The 20,000-nt window shown below is 52.4% G+C and overlaps 1 protein-coding gene across 1 annotated transcript in view; it reads right to left on the reverse strand.

The window, feature by feature from the left end:
* LOC118941053 (ephrin type-A receptor 6-like) overlaps positions 1 to 20,000 on the reverse strand; it is an 81,658-nt gene that overhangs the window by 58,292 nt on the left and 3,366 nt on the right. The window contains exon 2 of the mRNA XM_036951392.1: positions 14,705 to 14,769. Within this exon, the coding sequence (XP_036807287.1) occupies positions 14,705 to 14,769 (65 nt within the window). The remainder of the gene's footprint in view (positions 1 to 14,704; positions 14,770 to 20,000) is intronic.

A 20,000-nucleotide genomic window follows, 5' to 3' on the forward strand; every position in this document is an offset into this window, starting at 1 on the left:
TTCTGCCTCCCGGAGACCAGTCAACTCTTCCTCATTCTGCCTCCCGGAGACCAGTCAACTCTTCCTCATTCTGCCTCCCAGAGACCAGTCAACTCTTCCTCATTCTGCCTCCCGGAGACCAGTCAACTCTTCCTCATTCTGCCTCCCGGAGACCAGTCAACTCTTCCTCCCTGAGACCAGTCAACTCTTCCACATTCTGCCTCCCGGAGACCAGTCAACTCTTCCTCCCTGAGACCAGTCAACTCTTCCACATTCTGCCTCCCGGAGACCAGTCAACTCTTCCTCCTTCTGCCTCCCGGAGACCAGTCAACTCTTCCTCATTCTGCCTCCCGGAGACCAGTCAACTCTTCCTCCCTGAGACCAGTCAACTCTTCCACATTCTGCCTCCCGGAGACCAGTCAACTCTTCCTCCCTGAGACCAGTCAACTCTTCCACATTCTGCCTCCCGGAGACCAGTCAACTCTTCCTCCTTCTGCCTCCCGGAGACCAGTCAACTCTTCCTCATTCTGCCTCCCGGAGACCAGTCAACTCTTCCTCATTCTGCCTCCCGGAGACCAGTCAACTCTTCCTCATTCCGCCTCCCGGAGACCAGTCAACTCTTCCTCATTCTGCCTCCCGGAGACCAGTCAACTCTTCCTCCTTCTGCCTCCCGGAGACCAGTCAACTCTTCCTCATTCTGCCTCCCGGAGACCAGTCAACTCTTCCTCCTTCTGCCTCCCGGAGACCAGTCAACTCTTCCTCATTCTGCCTCCCGGAGACCAGTCAACTCTTCCTCATTCCGCCTCCCGGAGACCAGTCAACTCTTCCTCATTCTGCCTCCCGGAGACCAGTCAACTCTTCCTCATTCTGCCTCCCGGAGACCAGTCAACTCTTCCTCCTTCTGCCTCCCGGAGACCAGTCAACTCTTCCTCATTCTGCCTCCCGGAGACCAGTCAACTCTTCCTCCTTCTGCCTCCCGGAGACCAGTCAACTCTTCCTCATTCTGCCTCCCGGAGACCAGTCAACTCTTCCTCATTCCGCCTCCCGGAGACCAGTCAACTCTTCCTCATTCTGCCTCCCGGAGACCAGTCAACTCTTCCTCATTCTGCCTCCCGGAGACCTATGTTCTAATGTTCTAGTGTTCTAATGTTCTCTCTACGGTCAACTCTTCCTCCTTCTGCCTCCCGGAGACCAGTCAACTCTTCCTCATTCTGCCTCCCGGAGACCAGTCAACTCTTCCTCATTCTGCCTCCCGGAGACCAGTCAACTCTTCCTCCCTGAGACCAGTCAACTCTTCCACATTCTGCCTCCCGGAGACCAGTCAACTCTTCCTCCTTCTGCCTCCCGGAGACCAGTCAACTCTTCCTCATTCTGCCTCCCGGAGACCAGTCAACTCTTCCTCCCTGAGACCAGTCAACTCTTCCACATTCTGCCTCCCGGAGACCAGTCAACTCTTCCTCCCTGAGACCAGTCAACTCTTCCACATTCTGCCTCCCGGAGACCAGTCAACTCTTCCTCCTTCTGCCTCCCGGAGACCAGTCAACTCTTCCTCATTCTGCCTCCCGGAGACCAGTCAACTCTTCCTCATTCTGCCTCCCGGAGACCAGTCAACTCTTCCTCATTCCGCCTCCCGGAGACCAGTCAACTCTTCCTCATTCTGCCTCCCGGAGACCAGTCAACTCTTCCTCCTTCTGCCTCCCGGAGACCAGTCAACTCTTCCTCATTCTGCCTCCCGGAGACCAGTCAACTCTTCCTCCTTCTGCCTCCCGGAGACCAGTCAACTCTTCCTCATTCTGCCTCCCGGAGACCAGTCAACTCTTCCTCATTCCGCCTCCCGGAGACCAGTCAACTCTTCCTCATTCTGCCTCCCGGAGACCAGTCAACTCTTCCTCATTCTGCCTCCCGGAGACCAGTCAACTCTTCCTCCTTCTGCCTCCCGGAGACCAGTCAACTCTTCCTCATTCTGCCTCCCGGAGACCAGTCAACTCTTCCTCCTTCTGCCTCCCGGAGACCAGTCAACTCTTCCTCATTCTGCCTCCCGGAGACCAGTCAACTCTTCCTCATTCCGCCTCCCGGAGACCAGTCAACTCTTCCTCATTCTGCCTCCCGGAGACCAGTCAACTCTTCCTCATTCTGCCTCCCGGAGACCTATGTTCTAATGTTCTAGTGTTCTAATGTTCTCTCTACGGTCAACTCTTCCTCCTTCTGCCTCCCGGAGACCAGTCAACTCTTCCTCATTCTGCCTCCCGGAGACCAGTCAACTCTTCCTCATTCTGCCTCCCGGAGACCAGTCAACTCTTCCTCCTTCTGCCTCCCGGAGACCAGTCAACTCTTCCTCATTCTGCCTCTCGGAGACCAGTCAACTCTTCCTCATTCTGCCTCCCGGAGACCAGTCAACTCTTCCTCCTTCTGCCTCCCGGAGACCAGTCAACTCTTCCTCCTTCTGACTCCTGAGACCAGTCAACTCTTCCTCATTCTGCCTCCCGGAGACCAGTCAACTCTTCCTCCTTCTGCCTCCTGAGACCAGTCAACTCTTCCTCATTCCGCCTCCCGGAGACCAGTCAACTCTTCCTCATTCTGCCTCCTGAGACCAGTCAACTCTTCCTCATTCTGCCTCCCGGAGACCAGTCAACTCTTCCTCCTTCTGCCTCCTGAGACCAGTCAACTCTTCCTCATTCCGCCTCCCGGAGACCAGTCAACTCTTCCTCATTCTGCCTCTCGGAGACCAGTCAACTCTTCCTCATTCCGCCTCCCGGAGACCAGTCAACTCTTCCACATTCTGCCTCCTGAGACCAGTCAACTCTTCCTCATTCTGCCTCCCGGAGACCAGTCAACTCTTCCTCATTCCGCCTCCCGGAGACCAGTCAACTCTTCCTCATTCCGCCTCCCGGAGACCAGTCAACTCTTCCTCATTCTGCCTCCCGGAGACCAGTCAACTCTTCCTCATTCTGCCTCCCGGAGACCAGTCAACTCTTCCTCATTCTGCCTCCCGGAGACCAGTCAACTCTTCCTCCTTCTGCCTCCCGGAGACCAGTCAACTCTTCCTCATTCTGCCTCTCGGAGACCAGTCAACTCTTCCTCATTCTGCCTCCCGGAGACCAGTCAACTCTTCCTCCTTCTGCCTCCCGGAGACCAGTCAACTCTTCCTCCTTCTGCCTCCTGAGACCAGTCAACTCTTCCTCATTCTGCCTCCCGGAGACCAGTCAACTCTTCCTCATTCTGCCTCCCGGAGACCAGTCAACTCTTCCTCATTCTGCCTCCCGGAGACCAGTCAACTCTTCCTCCTTCTGCCTCCCGGAGACCAGTCAACTCTTCCTCATTCTGCCTCCCGGAGACCAGTCAACTCTTCCTCATTCTGCCTCCCGGAGACCAGTCAACTCTTCCTCATTCCGCCTCCCGGAGACCAGTCAACTCTTCCTCATTCTGCCTCCCGGAGACCAGTCAACTCTTCCTCATTCCGCCTCCCGGAGACCAGTCAACTCTTCCTCATTCTGCCTCCCGGAGACCAGTCAACTCTTCCTCATTCTGCCTCCCGGAGACCAGTCAACTCTTCCTCATTCTGCCTCCCGGAGACCAGTCAACTCTTCCTCCCTGAGACCAGTCAACTCTTCCACATTCTGCCTCCCGGAGACCAGTCAACTCTTCCTCCCTGAGACCAGTCAACTCTTCCACATTCTGCCTCCCGGAGACCAGTCAACTCTTCCTCCTTCTGCCTCCCGGAGACCAGTCAACTCTTCCTCATTCTGCCTCCCGGAGACCAGTCAACTCTTCCTCCCTGAGACCAGTCAACTCTTCCACATTCTGCCTCCCGGAGACCAGTCAACTCTTCCTCCCTGAGACCAGTCAACTCTTCCACATTCTGCCTCCCGGAGACCAGTCAACTCTTCCTCCTTCTGCCTCCCGGAGACCAGTCAACTCTTCCTCATTCTGCCTCCCGGAGACCAGTCAACTCTTCCTCATTCTGCCTCCCGGAGACCAGTCAACTCTTCCTCATTCCGCCTCCCGGAGACCAGTCAACTCTTCCTCATTCTGCCTCCCGGAGACCAGTCAACTCTTCCTCCTTCTGCCTCCCGGAGACCAGTCAACTCTTCCTCATTCTGCCTCCCGGAGACCAGTCAACTCTTCCTCCTTCTGCCTCCCGGAGACCAGTCAACTCTTCCTCATTCTGCCTCCCGGAGACCAGTCAACTCTTCCTCATTCCGCCTCCCGGAGACCAGTCAACTCTTCCTCATTCTGCCTCCCGGAGACCAGTCAACTCTTCCTCATTCTGCCTCCCGGAGACCAGTCAACTCTTCCTCCTTCTGCCTCCCGGAGACCAGTCAACTCTTCCTCATTCTGCCTCCCGGAGACCAGTCAACTCTTCCTCCTTCTGCCTCCCGGAGACCAGTCAACTCTTCCTCATTCTGCCTCCCGGAGACCAGTCAACTCTTCCTCATTCCGCCTCCCGGAGACCAGTCAACTCTTCCTCATTCTGCCTCCCGGAGACCAGTCAACTCTTCCTCATTCTGCCTCCCGGAGACCTATGTTCTAATGTTCTAGTGTTCTAATGTTCTCTCTACGGTCAACTCTTCCTCCTTCTGCCTCCCGGAGACCAGTCAACTCTTCCTCATTCTGCCTCCCGGAGACCAGTCAACTCTTCCTCATTCTGCCTCCCGGAGACCAGTCAACTCTTCCTCCCTGAGACCAGTCAACTCTTCCACATTCTGCCTCCCGGAGACCAGTCAACTCTTCCTCCTTCTGCCTCCCGGAGACCAGTCAACTCTTCCTCATTCTGCCTCCCGGAGACCAGTCAACTCTTCCTCCCTGAGACCAGTCAACTCTTCCACATTCTGCCTCCCGGAGACCAGTCAACTCTTCCTAACTGAGACCAGTCAACTCTTCCACATTCTGCCTCCCGGAGACCAGTCAACTCTTCCTCCTTCTGCCTCCCGGAGACCAGTCAACTCTTCCTCATTCTGCCTCCCGGAGACCAGTCAACTCTTCCTCATTCTGCCTCCCGGAGACCAGTCAACTCTTCCTCATTCCGCCTCCCGGAGACCAGTCAACTCTTCCTCATTCTGCCTCCCGGAGACCAGTCAACTCTTCCTCCTTCTGCCTCCCGGAGACCAGTCAACTCTTCCTCATTCTGCCTCCCGGAGACCAGTCAACTCTTCCTCCTTCTGCCTCCCGGAGACCAGTCAACTCTTCCTCATTCTGCCTCCCGGAGACCAGTCAACTCTTCCTCATTCCGCCTCCCGGAGACCAGTCAACTCTTCCTCATTCTGCCTCCCGGAGACCAGTCAACTCTTCCTCATTCTGCCTCCCGGAGACCAGTCAACTCTTCCTCCTTCTGCCTCCCGGAGACCAGTCAACTCTTCCTCATTCTGCCTCCCGGAGACCAGTCAACTCTTCCTCCTTCTGCCTCCCGGAGACCAGTCAACTCTTCCTCATTCTGCCTCCCGGAGACCAGTCAACTCTTCCTCATTCCGCCTCCCGGAGACCAGTCAACTCTTCCTCATTCTGCCTCCCGGAGACCAGTCAACTCTTCCTCATTCTGCCTCCCGGAGACCTATGTTCTAATGTTCTAGTGTTCTAATGTTCTCTCTACGGTCAACTCTTCCTCCTTCTGCCTCCCGGAGACCAGTCAACTCTTCCTCATTCTGCCTCCCGGAGACCAGTCAACTCTTCCTCATTCTGCCTCCCGGAGACCAGTCAACTCTTCCTCCTTCTGCCTCCCGGAGACCAGTCAACTCTTCCTCATTCTGCCTCTCGGAGACCAGTCAACTCTTCCTCATTCTGCCTCCCGGAGACCAGTCAACTCTTCCTCCTTCTGCCTCCCGGAGACCAGTCAACTCTTCCTCCTTCTGCCTCCTGAGACCAGTCAACTCTTCCTCATTCTGCCTCCCGGAGACCAGTCAACTCTTCCTCCTTCTGCCTCCTGAGACCAGTCAACTCTTCCTCATTCCGCCTCCCGGAGACCAGTCAACTCTTCCTCATTCTGCCTCCTGAGACCAGTCAACTCTTCCTCATTCTGCCTCCCGGAGACCAGTCAACTCTTCCTCCTTCTGCCTCCTGAGACCAGTCAACTCTTCCTCATTCCGCCTCCCGGAGACCAGTCAACTCTTCCTCATTCTGCCTCTCGGAGACCAGTCAACTCTTCCTCATTCCGCCTCCCGGAGACCAGTCAACTCTTCCACATTCTGCCTCCTGAGACCAGTCAACTCTTCCTCATTCTGCCTCCCGGAGACCAGTCAACTCTTCCTCATTCCGCCTCCCGGAGACCAGTCAACTCTTCCTCATTCCGCCTCCCGGAGACCAGTCAACTCTTCCTCATTCTGCCTCCCGGAGACCAGTCAACTCTTCCTCATTCTGCCTCCCGGAGACCAGTCAACTCTTCCTCATTCTGCCTCCCGGAGACCAGTCAACTCTTCCTCCTTCTGCCTCCCGGAGACCAGTCAACTCTTCCTCATTCTGCCTCTCGGAGACCAGTCAACTCTTCCTCATTCTGCCTCCCGGAGACCAGTCAACTCTTCCTCCTTCTGCCTCCCGGAGACCAGTCAACTCTTCCTCCTTCTGCCTCCTGAGACCAGTCAACTCTTCCTCATTCTGCCTCCCGGAGACCAGTCAACTCTTCCTCATTCTGCCTCCCGGAGACCAGTCAACTCTTCCTCATTCTGCCTCCCGGAGACCAGTCAACTCTTCCTCCTTCTGCCTCCCGGAGACCAGTCAACTCTTCCTCATTCTGCCTCCCGGAGACCAGTCAACTCTTCCTCATTCTGCCTCCCGGAGACCAGTCAACTCTTCCTCATTCCGCCTCCCGGAGACCAGTCAACTGTTCCTCATTCCGCCTCCCGGAGACCAGTCAACTCTTCCTCATTCTGCCTCCCGGAGACCAGTCAACTCTTCCTCCTTCTGCCTCCCGGAGACCAGTCAACTCTTCCTCCCGGAGACCAGTCAACTCTTCCTCCCGGAGACCAGTCAACTCTTCCTCCTTCTGCCTCCCGGAGACCAGTCAACTCAGCCTCCTTCTGCCTCCCGGAGACCAGTCAACTCTTCCTCCTTCTGCCTCCCGGAGACCAGTCAACTCTTCCTCCCGGAGACCAGTCAACTCTTCCTCCCGGAGACCAGTCAACTCAGCCTCATTCTGCCTCCCGGAGACCAGTCAACTCTTCCTCCCGGAGACCAGTCAACTCAGCCTCATTCTGCCTCCCGGAGACCAGTCAACTCTTCCTCCTTCTGCCTCCCGGAGACCAGTCAACTCTTCCTCATTCTGCCTCCCGGAGACCAGTCAACTCTTCCTCATTCCGCCTCCCGGAGACCAGTCAACTCTTCCTCCTTCTGCCTCCCGGAGACCAGTCAACTCTTCCACATTCTGCCTCCCGGAGACCAGTCAACTCTTCCTCATTCTGCCTCCCGGAGACCAGTCAACTCTTCCTCATTCTGCCTCCCGGAGACCAGTCAACTCTTCCTCCTTCTGCCTCCCGGAGACCAGTCAACTCAGCCTCCTGAGACCAGTGTTCCATCTCACAGTGTTCTAACATTCTAAAAGCTTCAGAGTTTCTCTGAAGACTACATCGTGGTTTCTCTGAAGACTACATCGTGGTTTCTCTGAAGACTACATCGTGGTTTCTCTGAAGACTACATCGTGGTTTCTCTGAAGACTACATCGTGGTTTTTAATACGAATACTTTGAGCTAGATTATTGTAGTACAGAATGCTGCAGAAGATAACTCCCATCTCATTCCATCTATTCTAAATTATCTGAATTTGAATGTTGTTTTTTATATCTTTGAAAAAACTCTTTCTTTCTCGCTGCGCTATTTGGGAAGAACCCCAGCAAACCAGGAACATTCCCAAAACATTAGCTAAGAGTGCCATTAAGTTTTAGATAGGGTTTCATCGAACATTAGGATGATAACATACCAAAAACATTCAGAGAACATTTTCAATATCAAAAAAGTATTTTTCACGACAAAAAAATTTATGAAATATATTTTCCTAAGATTCACTAAAATGTTGTGGAAAACATCTGCAAAAACAACCAGAGGAATTATAAAGAACAAAATAAATGTGTTCTGGGAACGTTCTTGTAACATCAGGTGAACGTTCTCACCAGACTGTTCCCACAACCTAATGAAACATTCTGGGAACGTTCTTGTAACATCAGGTGAACGTTCTCACCAGACTGTTCCCACAACCTAATGAAACATTCTGGGAACGTTCTTGTAACATCAGGTGAACGTTCTCACCAGACTGTTCCCACAACCTAATGAAACATTCTGGGAACCCCTCCCTCCCTAACTGATCATTCTCTCTCTCTCCCCCGCTCACTACTCATTCTCTCCCTCCCTCCCTCCCTCCCTAACTGCTCATTCCTTCTCTTCCTCCCTCCCTCACTACTCCCTCTCCCTTCCTCCCTCCCTCCCTCCATACCACTTCCCTCCCTCCCTCACTACCGCTTCTCTCCCTCGCCCCCTACTTGTTCTCTCCCTCCCTACCTCACTACTCCTACTCTTTTCCTCCCTCCCTCTCTACTCCTTCTCTCCCTCCCTCCCTCCCTCCCTCCCTCCCTCACTACTTGTTCTCTCCCTCCCTACCTCACTACTCCTTCTCTCCCTCCCTCCCTCACTACTCCTTCTCTCCCTCCCTCCCTCACTACTTCTTCTCTCCCTCCCTCCCTCACTACTCCTTCTCTCCCCCCCCTACTACTCCTTCTCTCCCTCCCTCCCTCACTACTCCTTCTCTCCCTCCCTCCCTACTCCTTCTCTCTCTCCCTCCCTCCCTACTCCTTCTCTCCCTCCCTCCCTACTCCTTCTCTCCCTCCCTCCCTCCCTACTTCTCTCTCTCCCTCCCTACTCCTTCTCTCCCTTCCTCCCTCCCTCCCTCCCTCGCCCCCTCCCTCCCTACTCCTTCTCTCTCTCCCTCCCTCCCTCCCTACTCCTTCTCTCTCTCCCTCCCTCCCTCCTTCTCTCTCTCCCTCCCTCCCTCCCTCCCTCCTCATTCTGCTCAGTCAGTCTAGATATATTTTCCTTTTCATTCTGTTTATTCCTGATAAGATTCACGCTGTGAGGGATCAAGCTTGAAAATGTAATGTTCGACAATGAGTGTGAATTTCTATTAGCTGGGCTGCTAAAGTAAATGTCAGAGTAGCTTCAGATGGAATAGGAGAAGAAACACACAGAGAGGGGGACGAGGCAGTAACATCACAATAGCATCACAACATCACAATACAATCACAGTGAGACTGAACTGAATCCCTCTAAACGTGTTTAATTAGGATGCTCGAACGAACGTCTGATTCATTTAGATAGTGAAAGTGGTGCTGGGGGACCAAACGAACGTCTGATTGGTTTAGATAGTGAAAGTGGTGCTGGGGGACCAAACGAACGTCTGATTCATTTAAGATAGTGAAAGTGGTGCTGGGGGACCAAACGAACGTCTGATTGGTTTAGATAGTGAAAGTGGTGCTGGGGGACCAAACTAACGTCTGATTGGTTTAGATAGTGAAAGTGGTGCTGGGGGACCAAACAAACGTCTGATTGGTTTAGATAGTGAAAGTGGTGCTGGGGGACCAAACAAACGTCTGATTGGTTTAGATAGTGAAAGTGGTGCTGGGGGACCAAACAAACGTCTGATTGGTTTAGATAGTGAAAGTGGTGCTGGGGGACCAAACGAACGTCTGATTGGTTTAGATAGTGAAAGTGGTGCTGGGGGACCAAACAAACGTCTGATTGGTTTAGATAGTGAAAGTGGTGCTGGGGGACCAAACGAACGTCTGATTGGTTTAGATAGTGAAAGTGGTGCTGGGGGACCAAACGAACGTCTGATTGGTTTAGATAGTGAAAGTGGTGCTGGGGGACCAAACGAGTTGAACTGTAAATGATTCATCGTTGGTTAATCGTTCATCATTAACTTCAATCGTCAATCACTGGAACATAAAACATTAAATATCAGTAGATAACCATTCAGCCTGTGTCCCAAATGACACCCTAAATCCCTATGTAGCGCTCTACTTTAGACAACAGGCCCCTGGACGCAGGGCTCTACTTTAGACAACAGGCCCCTGGACCCAGGGCTCTACTTTAGACAACAGGCCCCTGGACCCAGGGCTCTACTTTAGACAACAGGCCCCTGGACCCAGGGCTCTACTTTAGACAACAGGCCCCTGGACCCAGGGCTCTACTTTAGACAACAGGCCCCTGGACCCAGGGCTCTACTTTAGACAACAGGCCCCTGGACCCAGGGCTCTACTTTAGACAATGGGCCCCTGGACCCAGGGCTCTACTTTAGACAACGGGCCCCTGGACCCAGGGCTCTACTTTAGACAACGGGCCCCTGGACCCAGGTCTCTACTTTAGACAACAGGCCCCTGGACCCAGGGCTCTACTTTAGACAACAGGCCCCTGGACCCAGGGCTCTACTTTAGACAACAGGCCCCTGGACCCAGGTCGGAAACAGTAGAATATAAAGGGAACAGGGGGCCACTTGGGACGCAGCCAGGGCCTGATGTGCTGACACAACGGGAGAACCACATCCAGTTGGTCTGATGTGCTGACACTAGACACAATGGGAGAACCACATCCTGTTGGTCTGATGTGCTGACACAGTCACTAGACACAATGGGAGAACCACATCCTGTTGGCCTGCTACGCTGACACAGTCACTAGACACAATGGGAGAACCACATCCTGTTGGCCTGCTACGCTGACACAGTTACTAGACACAATGGGAGAACCACATCCTGTTGGCCTGCTACGCTGACACAGTCACTAGACACAATGGGAGAACCACATCCTGTTGGCCTGCTACGCTGACACAGTCACTAGACACAATGGGAGAACCACATCCTGTTGGCCTGCTACGCTGACACAGTCACTAGACACAATGGGAGAACCACATCCTGTTGGGCTGTTACGCTGACACAGACACTAGACACAATGGGAGAACCACATCCTGTTGGTCTGTTACGCTGACACAGACACTAGACATAATGGGAGAACCACATCCTGTTGGTCTGTTACGCTGACACAGACACTAGACACAATGGGAGAACCACATCCTGCTGGTCTGTTACGCTGACACAATGGGAGACCACATCCTGTTGGCCTGCTGTGCTGACACAGTCACTAAACACAATGGGAGAACCACATCCTGTTGGTCTGTTACTCTGACAGTCACTAGACACAATGGGAGAACCACATCCTGTTGGTCTGTTACGCTGACACAGTCACTAGACACAATGGGAGAAGCACATCCTGTTGGCCTGCTACGCTGACACAATGGGAGAACCACATCCTGTTGGTCTGTTACTCTGACACAGTCACTAGACACAATGGGAGAACCACATCCTGTTGGCCTGCTACGCTGACACAGTCACTAGACACAATGGGAGAACCACATCCTGTTGGTCTGTTACGCTGACACAGTCACTAGACACAATGGGAGAACCACATCCTGTTGGCCTGCTACGCTGACACAGTCACTAGACACAATGGGAGAACCACATCCTGTTGGCCTGCTACGCTGACACAGTCACTAGACATAATGGGAGAACCACATCCCGTTACGCTGACACAGTCACTAGACACATTAGCCCGGAAGCTTATAAGAAATCCCGCTATGCCCTCCGACGAACCATCAAACAGGCAAAGCGTCACTACAGGACTAAGATGGAACCTCGTCACCTCTGACCCTCGCCAGACGTGGCAGGGCTTGTAAACCATTACAGAGGGAAGCAGAGCCGAGAGGCGTTCACAAGGCCGCAGGGCCAGAGGGAAGCAGAGCCGAGAGACGTTCACAAGGCCGCAGGGCCAGAGGGAAGCAGAGCCGAGACACATTCACAAGGCCGCAGGGCCAGAGGGAAGCAGAGCCGAGACACATTCACAAGGCCGCAGGGCCAGAGGGAAGCAGAGCCGAGACACATTCACAAGGCCGCAGGGCCAGAGGGAAGCAGAGCCGAGAGACATTCACAAGGCCGCAGGGCCAGAGGAAAGCAGAGCCGAGAGACATTCACAAGGCCGCAGGGCCAGAGGGAAGCAGAGCCGAGATACATTCACAAGGCCGCAGGGCCAGAGGGAAGCAGAGCCGAGAGACGTTCACAAGGCCGCAGGGCCAGAGGGAAGCAGAGCCGAGAGACATTCACAAGGCCGCAGGGCCAGAGGGAAGCAGAGCCGAGAGACATTCACAAGGCCGCAGGGCCAGAGGGAAGCAGAGCCGAGAGACATTCACAAGGCCGCAGGGCCAGAGGGAAGCAGAGCCGAGAGACGTTCACAAGGCCGCAGGGCCAGAGGGAAGCAGAGCCGAGAGACGTTCACAAGGCCGCAGGGCTAGAGGGAAGCAGAGCCGAGAGACGTTCACAAGGCCGCAGGGCCAGAGGGAAGCAGAGCCGAGAGACGTTCACAAGGCCGCAGGGCCAGAGGGAAGCAGAGCCGAGAGACGTTCACAAGGCCGCAGGGCCAGAGGGAAGCAGAGCCGAGAGACGTTCACAAGGCCGCAGGGCCAGAGGGAAGCAGAGCCGAGAGACGTTCACAAGGCCGCAGGGCCAGAGGGAAGCAGAGCCGAGAGACATTCACAAGGCCGCAGGGCCAGAGGGAAGCAGAGCCGAGAGACATTCACAAGGCCGCAGGGCCAGAGGAAAGCAGAGCCGAGAGACATTCACAAGGCCGCAGGGCCAGAGGGAAGCAGAGCCGAGATACATTCACAAGGCCGCAGGGCCAGAGGGAAGCAGAGCCGAGAGACGTTCACAAGGCCGCAGGGCCAGAGGGAAGCAGAGCCGAGAGACATTCACAAGGCCGCAGGGCCAGAGGGAAGCAGAGCCGAGAGACGTTCACAAGGCCGCAGGGCCAGAGGGAAGCAGAGCCGAGATACATTCACAAGGCCGCAGGGCCAGAGGGAAGCAGAGCCGAGAGACGTTCACAAGGCCGCAGGGCCAGAGGGAAGCAGAGCCGAGAGACGTTCACAAGGCCGCAGGGCTAGAGGGAAGCAGAGCCGAGAGACGTTCACAAGGCCGCAGGGCCAGAGGGAAGCAGAGCCGAGAGACGTTCACAAGGCCGCAGGGCCAGAGGGAAGCAGAGCCGAGAGACGTTCACAAGGCCGCAGGGCCAGAGGGAAGCAGAGCCGAGAGACGTTCACAAGGCCGCAGGGCCAGAGGGAAGCAGAGCCGAGAGACGTTCACAAGGCCGCAGGGCCAGAGGGAAGCAGAGCCGAGAGACGTTCACAAGGCCGCAGGGCCAGAGGGAAGCAGAGCCGAGAGACGTTCACAAGGCCGCAGGGCCAGAGGGAAGCAGAGCCGACAGACGTTCACAAGGCCGCAGGGCCAGAGGGAAGCAGAGCCGAGAGACGTTCACAAGGCCGCAGGGCCAAAGGGAAGCAGAGCCGAGAGACATTCACAAGGCCGCAGGGCCAGAGGGAAGCAGAGCCGAGAGACATTCACAAGGCTGAAGGGCCAGAGGGAAGCAGAGCTGAGAGATGTTCACAAGGCCGCAGGGCCAGAGGGAAGCAGAGCCGAGACACATTCACAAGGCCGCAGAGCCGAGACACATTCACAAGGTCGCAGGGCCAGAGGGAAGCAGAGCCGAGAGACGTTCACAAGGCCGCAGGGCCAGAGGGAAGCAGAGCCGAGAGACATTCACAAGGCCGCAGGGCCAGAGGGAAGCAGAGCCGAGAGACATTCACAAGGCCGCAGGGCCAGACGGATTACCAGGATGTGTACTCAGAGCACTGACCAACTGCCAAGTGTCTTTATTGACATTTTCAACCTCTCCCTGTCTGAGTCTGTAATACCAACATGCTTGAAGCAGTACCCTAACACCCTGTATATAGCCTCCACATAGACTCTGTACCGTAATACCCTGTATATAGCCTCCACATTGACTCTGTACCGTAATACCCTGTATATAGCCTCCACATTGACTCTGTACCGTAACACCCTGTATATAGCCTCCACACTGACTCTGTACCGGTACCCCCTGTATATAGCCTCCACATTGACTCTGTACCGGTACCCCCTGTATATATCCTCCACATTGACTCTGTACCAGTACCCCCTGTTTATAGCCTCCACATTGACTCTGTACCGTAACACCCTGTATATAGCCTCCACATTGACTCTGTACCGGTACCACCTGTATATAGCCTCCACATTGACTCTGTACCGGTACCACCTGTATATAGCCTCCACATTGACTCTGTACCGGTACCACCTGTATATAGCCTCCACATTGACTCTGTACCGGTACCACCTGTATATTGCATTATGGGTTAGGGGCTCTTAAGTAAGCATTTCACTGTAAGGTCTACACCAGTTGTATTCAGCATTTCACTGTAAGGTCTACTACACCTGTTGTATTCAGCATTTCACTGTAAGTTCTACTACACCTGTTGTATTCAACATTTCACTGTAAGGTCTACTACACCTGTTGTATTCAACATTTCACTGTAAGGTCTACTACACCTGTTGTATTCAGCATTTCACTGTAAGGTCTACTACACCTGTTGTATTCAGCATTTCACTGTAAGGTCTACTACACCTGTTGTATTCAGCATTTCACTGTAAGGTCTACTACACCTGTTGTATTCAGCATTTCACTGTAAGGTCTACTACACCTGTTGTATTCAGCATTTCACTGTGAGGTCTACTACACCTGTTGTATTCGGCGGATGTGACTAATAAATTTGATTTGATTTGGAAAAACCACATCCTGAGAGCGCCCCGCCTATACAATGGTATTGTAGGAGAAACACTTACCCCATTCACTGGGTAGGTCCTCCAGTCCAACTCACCCAGAACAGCTGTGGTGTCCAACAGAACCACTAGAAAGAGAAAGAGAGAGAGAGAGAGAGAGAGAGAGAGAGAGAGAGGGAGATAGGTAAAGAGTGAGAGAGAGAGAGAGAGAAAGACAGAGAGAGACAGAGAGAGACAGAGAGAGCGAGCGAGCGAGAGAGAAAGACAGAGAGAGAGAGAGAGCGAGAGAGCGAGATAGCGAGAGAGAGAGGGAGGGGGGGATAGGTAAAGAGAGAGAAAGAGAGAGATAGGTAGAGAGAGAGAGAGAGAGGGGGATAGGTAGAGAGAGAGACAGAGAGAGGGATAGGTAGAGAGAGAGAGAGAGAGGGATAGGTAGAGAGAGAGAGAGAGAGAGAGAGACAGAGAGAGAGAGAGAGAGAGAGGGGGGGATAGGTAAAGAGAGAGAGAGAAACAGGGGGGATAAGTAGAGAGAGAGAGAGAGAGACAGGGGGGATAGATAAGACAGAAAAGGGGGAAAAGAGTTTATGAAAGAGACAGTAACAGGGAAAGGGGACAGTAACAGGGAAAGGGGACAGTAACAGGGAAAGGGGACAGTAACAGGGAAAGGGGACAGTAACAGGGAAAGGGGACAGTAACAGGGAAAGGGGACAGTAACAGGGAAAGGGGACAGTAACAGGGAAAGGGGACAGTAACAGGGAAAGAAGGAAGAGAGAGTAAACCATAGTTATCAAACTGTCAGAGCAGAGCAACAATTGTCCAGAGACACTCAGCAGAGAGAATGACCTCCGACCTCTGGAGGGGTACAAGACAGAACAACAACACTCAGCAGAGAGAATGACCTCCAAGCTCTGTAGTGGTAAAATACAGAACCACAACACTCAGCAGAGAGAATGACCTCCAAGCTCTGTAGGGGTAAAAGACAGAACAACAACACTCAGCAGAGAGAATGACCTCCAAGCTCTGTAGGGGTACAAGACAGAACCACAACACTCAGCAGAGAGAATGACCTCCGAGCTGTAGGGGTACAAGACAGAACCACAACACTCAGCAGAGAGAATGACCTCCGAGCTGTAGGGGTACAAGACAGAACCACAACACTCAGCAAAGAGAATGACCTCCGAGCTGTAGGGGTACAAGACAGAACCACAACACTCAGCAAAGAGAGTGCAGGTCGAAGGACAAATACAATACAGCACATTAAACTGTTCAAAAAGAGATAAGGAAATCAAATGTATGAGGATATTGGATATCGTTCTTAGACCTGAAGTCTTGAATGTTGTCCTCGCCAAACCATCTTACAACACTGAATAAGACCCGTTAGATAGTACAGAACACAATGAACTGTTAGATAGTACAGAACTGTTAGATAGTACAGAACACAATGACCCGTTAAATAGTACAGAACACAATGAACTGTTAGATAGTACAGAACACAACTAAATGTTCCATAGTCTATAGTGTTTAAGATCCTTAGCTTTGTAATGAGCTGTAGTCAATAAACAGCATTCTCACGTAGGTGTTCCTCTTATCCAGGTGGGAAAGGGCCATGTGGAATGAAATAGAGATTTTGTCATCTGTCGATGTGTCGATGAGGTATGAGATTTGAGTGGGTCTGGGACGATGGGTGTCTAGGATGATGACGTTGATAGGAGCCATGACCATCCTTTTTCAAAGCATTTCATGGCTAAAGATGTGAGTGTTACGGAGCGATAGACATTTAGACAGGTTACCTTGGCGTTCTAGGGCACAGGGACAATGGTGGTCTGCTTGAAACATGTAGGTATTACAGACTGGGTCAGCGACAGGTTGAACATATCAGTGAAGACAGTCGGTCATGCTTCGAGTAGGTGTCCTGGTAATCCGTCCTGCGGTCTTGTGAACGTCGACCCTGTTTAAAGTTCTCACTGACATCGGCTACGGAGAGCGTGATCTCACAGTCGTCCGGAACAGCTGATGCTCTCATGCGTGGTTCAGTGTTGCTAGCCTCGACGAGAGCATAGAAGGTATTTTGCTGGTCTGGTAGACTCGGTTGGGTTTCTCTTTGTAATCCATGATAGTGTGCGAGCCCTGCCACATCAGATGAGCCGGGGTGTAGTAGGATTTGTGCTTGGTTCTGGTTTGACACTTTGCCTGGTTCCTGGTTCGTCGGAGGGCGTGATCTCACAGTCGTCCGGAACAGCTGATGCTCTCATGCGTGGTTCAGTGTTGCTAGTCGATGCTAGTAGGATGTGTGCTTGGTTCTGGTTTGACACTTTGCCTGGTTCGTCGGAGGGCGTGATCTCACAGTCGTCCGGAACAGCTGATGCTCTCATGCGTGGTTCAGTGTTGCTAGTCGATGCTAGTAGGATTTGTGTTTGGTCCTGGTTTGACACTTTGCCTGGTTCCTGGTTTGTCGGAGGGCGTAGCAGGATTTCTTATAATCGTCCGGATTGGTATCCGGCTCCTTGAAAGCGGCAGCTCTAGCCTTTAGCTCAGTTCGGATGTAGCGTGTAAGACATGGCTTCTGGTTGGGTTATGTACGTACGGTCAATGTGGGGACGATGCATCGTCGATGCACTTATTAATGAAGCCGGTGACTGATGTGGTGGACTCCTCATTGCCATCGGATGAATCCCGGAACAGTGCTATTGAAGCAGTCCTATAGCTTAGCATTCGCTTCACTCGAACCACTTACATATTGAGCAACACTGATACATCCTGTTTATGTGTTTTTTGATAACAATTGTTTGTTTGTCAGCAGGAATCAGGATAATAGAGTTATGTTCAGATTTACCTAACGGAAGGCGAGGGAGAGCTTTGTACGCATCTCTCTGTGTGGAGTCCAGGTTATCTAGGCTTTTTTCACCTCTAGTTGCACAGGTGACATGATGGTGGAAATTAATAATTATTAAATTAAATTATTAAATTCATATAATATATATATATATATATTAAATTATTAAATTAATATATATATTAACATATATTAATAATTAAGGCTGTAATGTAACAAAATGTGGAAAAAAGGGGTCAAGGGGTCTGAATACTTTTAATTTTACAATGATGAGTTCTTAATAGCCTAAGTGAATTGTGTATTCAGGCAGCCATTGGCTGCAGATGGAACATGAAGCTGGTGGCAGCCATTGGCTGCAGATGGAACATGAAGCTGGTGGCAGCCATTGGCTGCAGATGGAACAGGGAGCTGGTGGCAGCCATTAGCTGCAGATGGAACAGGGTGCTGGTGGCAGCCATTGGCTGCAGATGGAACAGGACGCTGGTGGCAGCCATTGGCTGCAGATGGAACAGGGTGCTGGTGGCAGCCATTGGCTGCAGATGGAACAGGACGCTGGTGGCAGCCATTAGCTGCAGATGGAACAGGACGCTGGTGGCAGCCATTGGCTGCAGATGGAACAGGACGCTGGTGGCAGCCATTGGCTGCAGATGGAACAGGGTGCTGGTGGCAGCCATTGGCTGCAGATGGAACAGGACGCTGGTGGCAGCCATTGGCTGCAGATGGAACAGGGAGATGGTGGCAGCCATTGGCTGCAGATGGAACAGGGTGCTGGTGGCAGCCATTGGCTGCAGATGGAACAGGGAGATGGTGGCAGCCATTGGCTGCAGATGGAACAGGGTGCTGGTGGCAGCCATTGGCTGCAGATGGAACAGGGAGATGGTGGCAGCCATTGGCTGCAGATGGAACAGGGAGATGGTGGCAGCCATTGGCTGCAGATGGAACAGGGAGATGGTGGCAGCCATTGGCTGCAGATGGATGGTGGCAGCCATTGGCTGCAGATGGATGGTGGCAGCCATTGAGGTAAATAAAGGTTAAAAAAAATAAAAAATGTAAAAGCTAATTTTCCAACAGAGAGGTTCAGTATTGAGATGAATTGACACAGTGACCAAAATCAAACTGCTGTTGCAAATATTAGTTTAGTTAATTCACTAATAATAAGGATTGTGTCTACGTGCCCGGACATGCATAGCTAGCTAAACAGACCTGTTAGCAGATAGCTATGGGACCTGTTAGCAGATAGCTATGGGACCTGTTAGCAGATAGCTATGGGACCTGTTAGCAGATAGCTATGGGACCTGTTAGCAGATAGCTATGGGACCTGTTAGAAAATAGCTATGTGACCTGTTAGCAGATAGCTATGGGACCTGTTAGCAGATAGCTATGGGACCTGTTAGCAGATAGCTATGGGACCTGTTAGCAGATAGCTATGGGACCTGTTAGCAGATAGCTATGGGACCTGTTAGCAGATAGCTATGGGACCTGTTAGCAGATAGCTATGGGACCTGTTAGCAGACAGCTATGGGACCTGTTAGCAGATAGCCATGGGACCTGTTAGCTGTTAGCTATGGGACCTGTTAGCAGATAGCTATGGGACCTGTTAGCTGTTAGCTATGGGACCTGTTAGCAGAAAGCTATGGGACCTGTTAGCAGATAGCTATGGGAGCTACGGGACCTGTTAGCAGATAGCTATGGGACCTGTTAGCAGATAGCTATGGGACCTGTTAGCAGATAGCTATGGGACCTGTTAGCAGATAGCTATGGGACCTGTTAGCAGATAGCTATGAGACCTGTTAGCAGATAGCTCTGGGACCTGTTAGCAGATAGCTATGGGAGCTACGGGACCTGTTAGCAGATAGCTATGGGACCTGTTAGCAGATAGCTATGGGAGCTACGGGACCTGTTAGCAGATAGCTATGGGACCTGTTAGCAGATAGCTATGGGACCTGTTAGCAGATAGCTATGGGACCTATAGCTAGCTATAGTGGCTACTATGCTAACTAGCTGGCTAGATAAACATGGTGCTAACAAGTACAATAACTCAATGCATGCACACACTTCTATTGAATATGCATTCCCCTGTATTGTGACTAGACCCAGGTGACATCTTGATTTACCCAGTTTATCAATGGAGATTTACCATCCAAATAACATTATGTTGTTATGTGGTTAAGATTGGTAAAAACAAAGTCAAATTAATGTTGACTTTAAAATGGATGCATTAATGCATAAATGGCTGTCTTTCTCTTGGGGAATTTTGTCAACACCTTTTTCACATTTAATGATATTGAATATCGTCCTAAAATGAGATCGGCCCTAAAAAAAATCCATATGGGTCGTTCTCTAGAGGGAGGGAGGGAGGCGGAGAGAGGGAGGGAGGGAGGCTGGAGGGAGGGAGGGAGGCGGAGAGAGGGAGGGAGGGAGGGAGGGAGGGAGGGAGGGAGGGAGGGAGGGAGAGGGAAGGAGGGAGGGAGGCTAGAGGGAGGGAGGGAGGGAGGGAGGGAGGGAGGGAGGGAGGGAGGGAGGGAG

The sequence above is a fragment of the Oncorhynchus mykiss genome, chromosome 18 (assembly GCF_013265735.2).
Source record: "Oncorhynchus mykiss isolate Arlee chromosome 18, USDA_OmykA_1.1, whole genome shotgun sequence".
NCBI lineage: Eukaryota > Metazoa > Chordata > Actinopteri > Salmoniformes > Salmonidae > Oncorhynchus > Oncorhynchus mykiss.